Below are 8,007 nucleotides of genomic sequence, written 5' to 3' on the forward strand. Positions count from 1 at the left end.
CCTGTGCTGTCCCACTGGGTCACATGGGGTCCACGAGGCTTCCTGGAGGAAAGGCCTTAACCTGAGTGCTGGTGAGTGTGTAGGGGTTGGTCCCCTGAGGGCTAGGAGAGAGGGTAGGGTCCCTGGCAGAGGGAGGTGACCCTAGAAAGTAAAGTGCCCGTCCCCTAGCCCAGTTTCCCAGTCTCTCAGGCAGGAGTTGAGCTTGTAGGTAATCGCTCTTCTGTCTTCTGCCTTCCCCCTCCACCCTGACTCTGCCCCCTCCCCTCCTGCCAGGGGTCACTGGAGTGAGGTCTGGTTCGGATTGATGAATTATCAAAATGGATTTCATTTGAACTCAAATCTGGGTGCTGCTCTCCTGACGTCTTCAAGTTTGGCTGAGATGCAGCCCAAGAAGGAAGCTGCGTAAAGAGACAGCCACACGGATGGGCAGCTTCCCTGAAGGTGGGACGTTTTCTCATAAACACCCAGTCAACCTCACTCTCAGAGAGATTCGATCCCTCCTCTCTCCCAAGGCGTTGTCACCTGAGGAGGTTATCAAAGAGCCTGGGGCCATCGACATCTTTTTAAGTATGAGAGAGAGTGCAAACTGGCCAGGAACTACAGTGTGTACTCTTCCCAGAGTTGGTGATATGTGTGTGGCAAGTCAGCTTTTATAAGTGTGTAACACTATTGCTCATTATAATAAAAGATTCACTTTGGGCCCAATTGACCCCAGGATGGTCAGAGCTTCAAAGCCAACAGTCCAGGCCCCAGCCTGGCCTCTGAGGCTTTGCTGTTGAGGCTCAGAAAGGTGTGTGGAAGCCGGGGAGGAGGCAGGACCTCTGAGCTCCCAGAGCCAGGCACTCACACGTGGGGCAAGGGGAGTTGGTTTGCCCAGCACCTCTGAGAGCTCAGACAGACCTGAGGCCCCGCCTGCCCTGGGGAGGGCTGCCTGCCCAGGGTCTCAAACCCAGAAAGGAGGAACCAATCACTGGTCAAGCACCTGCTCTGGCTTGGGGGCTCATGGTTAGGTGAGAGGCACTCCACTGGGCCCCGTGCCCCATACAGCCACATGGGGGGGCCCTGGACCCCAGTCCAGCATTCCCATCCCACACGGACCCCGAGAAGCGGCTCCTTCCATTGTACAGATGAGGAACCTGGGCGCAGGGAAGTCAGGTCTTTGGCCTAAGGTCGCTGCAGCACAGAACCGAGCGGGGCTCAGGCATGGGGCTATGGGTGAGAGCAGCAGGTCCTGGCCAAGGCCAGGGGCTCCCCTGGGGACCCCGTGGAGAGGGTTGGCATGGCCAGGGATAAGATGGGGCCGGGACCTCAGGACTTTGAATAGTAGGACCAATAAATAGGTATTTCGCCTGCAGGGCTGGGGGTATCAGGCCAGCAAGCAGGCTCCCCTGCATGTCCCCCTGGCCTGGCACTGGTGTCCCTGCATCCCTCAGGGTCAGCCCCCTCTGACCCAGCTTCTGCTGCCTCAGAGTAATCTGCTTGCCAGCAGGGTCCCCTACAGGCAACATCACCATGCCTGGCGGGTGGGCATTGCTCCAAACCCAGCTGACTGCAGCTTTAGAGGAACACCCTCTCAACCCCCTGAATTCTTCCAGACCCAACTCAGATATCACTCCCTCCAGGAAGTCTTCCCTGACTGCCTAGTCCACGCATTCCTCTGCCATCGTGCCAGGCTGTCATCGGCCAGCTTATGTGTCTGCCTCTCACGACAAAATGGTGGCCTTCCTGAAGGCAGGGCGCGGCCACACCCACCTGTCTGCCTATGGTGCCCAGCACCCAGCAAGTGCTCAGGAAGTCAAGAAGGAATGAAGGAACCAAGGGATGCTGATGCAGGCCCGTCCTGGAAGTCCCCATCACCCCTCACTCAGGGTGCTAGCCAGGCAGAGGTGGGCACCTCCCCTTGGAAGGCTGGCCTGCCCTTTGACCCCAGCTTGTTCCAGAGCTGACCAGCACCTCTGATTTATTAGGTGACAGACATCCCAGTAAGGATCCCTGGTTGCACCGTGGCTACGGCTAACCAAAAGGTTGGAGGTTCAGAGCCTCCATCCACTCCTCAGGATGGTGTGCCAGCCTGCCTCAGGGACGATGGCAGCTCGGAAACAAAACCAGGCAGTGGTTCTGCTCTGTCCCGGGGCTGGCCTGGGTCAGGACTGACTCCTCGGCAGGGAATTTGTGGGGCGATCACAGCAGCTCTCTGTCCGAGGGCACATTTGGATGATCCGAATCAGTCCCACACTGATTTACCAAGGGGCATGTTAGGGCAGGAGGGGCAGGGTCTGAGAGGGGACTAGTCTAGAAAAGACAGCATGGTCGCAGGACATGAGACACTCGCTTCCTTGGCCGGGCCCATTTTATCTGGGGACACTGGTGGACTCGTACAACACCTGTGCGGCAGGTAAGATGAATCTCCCAAGTCAGTCTGTCAGCGGAGAGGGACAAATGCACTGCACAATGCCACCCACACAGTGTGGCCCCAGCTGAGGCCAGGAGCCAGCAACAGCAAGCGTGGCTTCTCCATCAGACAGCCATGTTGAAAGTTTCCTCTCTTGCTTTGCTGTAAGAAAGCTGGACTGGTCTCCCTTCCCGATTCTCCTTTACAGGCCCCCTGTACCAGACCTGGATTCCGCAGACTGAGGGGAAGCTCAAGCAGGGATGTGCAGTCAGGTGGCTGCCTGGCTGCCCTGTCCTTAGGGACAGGTGAGAGGTGGCGCAGCAGAGGTCCGGGCTGACCTCTGCGGCAGCACTGACCTTCTGTCCAAAGTAGAGCTTGGTGAAGGTGAAGCTCCGCAGGTGGGTGCTCTTCTCCCGGATCTTGGGCTCCAGTTTCTCCCGGAACTTGCTTTCCATGATCATGCTCAGATAGGGCCAAGTCTGGGAGATAATCTAGGGACACAGGGAGAGGACCTTGGTGGTTAGGCTGTGTTGCACCCATACCCCTGGCTGCAGTGCCGTGCAGGTCCGGATCCTCTGCAGCCTGGCCCTGGAGCCGGGTGGGGGAGGACTCCACAGCCCCTCTGCTGGCAGCACCCATGGGCCTGCTTGCCTAACCTTTCATCTGCCCATCTGACACCCGAGAGACACAGAAGTGCTTCCCCTGCCTGGGCAGGCTCAGGACCCCAGCTGTTTTACAGAACACCCTGGAACACTCGCTCACTAAACTTCATGTTACGAAGCCTTGGAATTCTGTGCTAAAACATAACCGATCTCAGTCGATGTTCGGTATCAACAAGTGGCTGGTGCCAGAAGTTGGGGGGCAGAATCACAGAAGAGCAACCTCAATCGCCTCCCGAGGATTGACTGTTTCTGGAGCCACTAGGAAAGGCTGGATTTCCGCAGCAGAACGCCCCATGGGGCTGGTTTGGGAGCCAATCAAGGGGGCCTGGGGAGAGGAAGGGTGGCAGAGGGCTTGAACCCCATGGGAGGTGACAGGAGTGATCGTGGAGGGGTATTAGTGGGCCAATCATGTGCTGCTTGGGACGGACTTCTCCCCTGCCCTGTGGACTTGAGTCTCAGTTTAAAGCTGCACCATCGCCACTGTTGTCAGCCCATAACTGGGGGAGCTTAAAGCCCTGAAACGTCGCGCGCCAAGGGTCCCATCTGGAAACCGAGCTATCTCTTCCAGGGCCTTCTCCAAACCCCGTCCTTACCATGCCACGTCCTAAAGAAGACCTGGCTGCTCCCCTTCATCAGGCACGTCCGCAGTGTGCCATCCCTTCTGGGACCTCGTGCCCCAGGATGAGGGCCGCCTCCCCATCAGGCCCTGGGCATGCAGTGTCTGGGCGTTCATGACAGAGGCATAATGTGTGCACGAGCCCACAAACAAGCTAGTGGCATGACATGGCTTGCCCCACAGGCCAGGGGCATGGCGTTAATCCCTGGAAATCCTCTGAAAATGTGTGTCCTGCTTCCGGCAAATTTTACCACCAGGCAGGTAACCGAGTTGATGCACTGACATTTCTGGTAGCTTAAGAATACCAACCTGTGATCAACCATCCCCAGGAAGTCCCTTCTAAAGCCTAACCCAAGTCCTTCCTGCTAGGGAGTCAGGAGACTAGAGGTGGGGGCTGCCCAGGGGCAGAGCAGGGCGGGGGTGGGAGGGAGATTGCAGAGGAGCCCTGGCATGGAGTGAGACATTTTGAAAGTTCAAGCCAGGGCTGGCCATGTGTCATCTGGGAGTCTCAGTGCCCTGCCCAGCCTGAGGTGACTGGTGGGCTGACACCTGAACGAGGAGGACAATGACTATTGGAGCGCTCACAATGCGCCAGGCACTGTCGCGCAGGAAGGATGGCATCGATCCTCATGACAATCCCGTGAGGTAGGGACTGTAATTATCCCACGTGACAGATGCAGAAACCAGCTCAGAGACCTGAGGCAACCTGCCCGAGGTCACGCAGCCAGGGCCGGATTGGGCTGGGAGCCCTTCCTCTCCAGGCCAGGAAGGCGCTGACCTCCGCCTAGTGGGCCAGTGGCAGATGGCAAACGTCTCTGTTTTCTAACTTTCCTGCTATGGCCATGTGTAAATTTAAAACTGTCTCTGTATACATTTTGCAACGTGGGGGAGGCGTGTGCTCAGGCAGACCGGGCACAGCCCCAGGCCCCATCAGGCTGCAGCGAGCCACTTAGCCGCCGGGCACACGGGCCGGCGGCCAGAAGCAGAGTCAGACCCAGCCGACGACAGCGCCCCAGGCCCGGCTGGTGACCTTACCTTGTTCGCCCACTCGACCCGCTCCACGTCCGGGAAGTGGATCTGAAGGGCAGAAGGCGAGGCAGTTAGCTCTGTGCGACCCAGTGAGCGCACTGGCTGCCCGCAGCGCTGGGTTCGGGTTCGCTTCGCCCACAGAGGCGAGGAGCACCCCCTTGGGGTCTTGCTGGCAGGGAATGGCTGGGGCAGCGGCAAACCAAAACGTCTTGCAGGGAGCTTTTCCAGGTCTCCTGAGCCAGGGGTCAGCATCTCCCTTTGGGTGTCTGCTTGTCTAGAGAGTTGCTTGTCGGATGGGCTCCTTCCCCCTAGACTAGAAGCTCTGGAGGGGCTGACTGGACCTTGCTCCTTGCTAAGGTTGGGCCTGGCAGAGGAAAAATCGAACCACACTCGATGTCGACTCATAGCAACCCTATAGGACAGGGTAGAACTGCCCCTGTGGGTTCTGAGACTAACTCTTTACAAGTGCAGAACGCTTTCTCTCCCCCTGGTCGTTTCAAACTGCTGCCACCAGGAGTCCTGGAAGACGAGGGGCTTACTAAATCATGTCTGTGGACTGAATGGACGCACGGCTGCACGGCAGGATCTGGACAAGGGGCTGCCAGGGTGGTGAACGAGGCAGGCGATGAACAGCCTTCCGATACGGGATCAGGACTAGGTGGGGGTGGAGCACCCACAGAAGAGAGTGTTTGGCTATAGCTGGCACCTTCCTGGCACCTCTGGTCCTCTTTTGTCCCAGCATGCTGGCCACTGCACTTCCCATCCTGCACCTGGACACACATGCACCGCCCCCCCCCCCACAAACACCCTCATGTGTACTCCCCATATGCCCCATTGCGCCCCCCCCCCTGCACACCTCCTTACACACACTCATGTGCACACAGCCCCCACCCCCCGTGCTGCGTTTCCCTGCCAGCTGAGTTCTACCTCTTGGGCCCTGGCTGGAACCCTGGCTGCCCGTGGGTGCCAGTCAGATGGAAATTCCGGAGCCACCTCCCACCTACTGCACACTGTCAGGGCGGGCCTGCAAGCTAGTTTCTACGTGCCTGTTTCTGGAGCTCAGGCTGGGTTGGTGCTGAGGTGTCCGTGGCCTGCCCACCCCTGCATTACATGGACCCACACTCACCCTGAAAGCACGGGCAGCAAAGGATTGCCCAAGGTCCCCATCAGTTACGTTTCCCAGCCCCTCCTGGCCACCCACACCTGGCCACCCACACCTGTATTTTCGGCTCCTGACTCAGAGGTTCCTGCAGAGCTAGTCTGCACACTCCGAGGAGGGTAGCTCTTCAGGCCGCCACGTGACCTCTTCCGTTTTAGAACCTGGAGGCCTCCCTAGTCCCAGACCTCAGCACCGGCCCTCTCTCCCCAGGGGGCTGGCACTTAGAGCCTGCGCCGTCCTTTGCAGCCAAGCCCAAACACCAAGCTCACTGCCATCGAGCCGATGCCTATCTACCAGACAGGCTAGAACTGCTCTGTGGGTTTGAGGCTGTAACTCTTTAGGGGAGGAGAAAGCCCTGTCTTTCTCCCGAGGAGCAGCTGGTGGCTTCACACTGCTGACCTGGTGGTCAGCAGCGACAACTTGTCGCTCCTGGGCCAGCAGCCCTGACGACAGCAGGGGATGGCCTCCACAAGGCTGATACCAAGGGAGCAACGGCGCCCCTCAGGCTCACTCATGACACAGACATGAGTCTCTTTTTTCTAGCTGGTCCTTTTTAGAGCTTGTGAAATAAACGTTTCCCCAACCCAAATTCTCAATTATTTTACATTTTCATTGATTAACTTTATGTTTTAGATTTCATATTTACATCTATAAATAAAAAAGTTTTTAAACAGAAGATATAATTTTATTTCACCCTATACTTCCACTAAAGTGCGATTCCAAAATCACATACAGTCCCCACCTACCCCCAACCTATCGTCTCCGTCCAGTTTGTGACTCCGGCATCTCGCGTGTGCTGCCGTGCGTTGCTGAATGTCATTTCCACCGTTTGTTTGCGTTCCTGTTCCTGGGATTTCATAGTTTTTCTTCCCCCTCCCCTTCCAAACTGATTTGGGTAATAAAAGAAAGACAAAGCAAACCAAATTGTATACTCAAAGTCCACTTACCTCTTCCTGTGGTAACACTACAGTTATATTTTTCTAGAAGTATATCTGTCACTTAGGCATGTAGCTCACTGCCATTGAGTCTATGCTGGCTGGTTGATAGTGACCCTATAGGACAGGGTAGCATTGCCTCAGAGTTTCCAAGACTGGACTCTGTACGGAAGTAGAAAGCCTCATCTTTCTCCCACAGAGTGGCTGGTGGTTTCTAACTGCTGACCTTGCAGTTAGCAGCCCAGAGAGTAACCACTACATCATCAGGGCTACCTGTACTGGTGGTATATAGTTATTTATAATATTTCCTTGTTTATAATTTAGTTTACTCTTGTGAATAACATAGCAGCATGTGCAGTTTGACAATTTCTGTGTATTTTAAAATGCTAGTACTTTTATATCTGCTATATTTGTAGTTATTTCTTTCTCATTCTACCTTTCATTTTATTTTCACCTATTTAAAAATTTTGTCATGATCATTTTGCTACAAATTTTGCCTATTGTGTAAGCCTCTTTAAAAGACTAGCTTTTCAAAAAAAAATAAATAAAAGACTAGCTTTTCTTATTCTTGCTAACTTATTTTCCTTTTTAAAAAATTAAACTTCTGTGACTTTTATCCTTTATTTATTCCCTTCCTCATTTCTGGACTTCTTTTATGATTGAGTTGAGTTTGAGTTGAACTTGAAGTTATCTATGGTTGAATTATTTATTTTGTTTTTCTTATTTTGTGATAAATGCATTCAAAGTTTTAGATTTCCTTCTAAGTAGTGCTTTATTTGCTTTCTACAACTTTTGACATGCTGCTTTTCTGCTCTTAGTTTTTTATTTATCTAATTTATTATGACGTCCTCTTAACCAATGAGTCTTTTATTAAGAACAATGTTGTTAGATATGCAATCACATAAGATCCCAATAGCTATCCAGCTACTGTTGTTTCTAGTTTAACTTCTTTGTGATCTGAGCAGTCTGTAGGATATCAAGTCACCGGAGTATGTCAAGAATTCATTTGTGGTCTGGTACATGATTCATTTTTGAGACTGTTCCAAGGGTGATCAAGTTATTAATCATGCCCTTCAAATACTCTTGACCCTTGCTTACTCTTTCTGTGCTCAATTTATCATTTCAGAGAGGACTGTATTCACAGTCCCAAGCCCAATGGTTGCTTTATCTACCTCTCCAGGCAGTTCTGTCAGTTGTTGGCTCCTATTTCAAGG

The 8,007-nt window shown here is 53.9% G+C and overlaps 1 protein-coding gene across 1 annotated transcript in view; it reads right to left on the minus strand.

Annotated features, from left to right (window-relative positions):
- ESYT3 (extended synaptotagmin 3) overlaps window positions 1-8,007 on the minus strand; it is a 43,388-nt gene that overhangs the window by 21,407 nt on the left and 13,974 nt on the right. Inside the window, exons 2-3 of the mRNA XM_030884800.2 lie at window positions 4,706-4,747; window positions 2,612-2,883 (exon numbers count right to left, since the gene is read on the minus strand). Of these exons, the coding sequence (XP_030740660.1) occupies window positions 2,612-2,883; window positions 4,706-4,747 (314 nt within the window). The remainder of the gene's footprint in view (window positions 1-2,611; window positions 2,884-4,705; window positions 4,748-8,007) is intronic.

This window comes from Echinops telfairi, unplaced genomic scaffold (genome assembly GCF_000313985.2).
Source record: "Echinops telfairi isolate 266 unplaced genomic scaffold, ASM31398v2 ScPeMD7_16;HRSCAF=60, whole genome shotgun sequence".
In the NCBI taxonomy this organism is placed as follows: domain Eukaryota; kingdom Metazoa; phylum Chordata; class Mammalia; order Afrosoricida; family Tenrecidae; genus Echinops; species Echinops telfairi.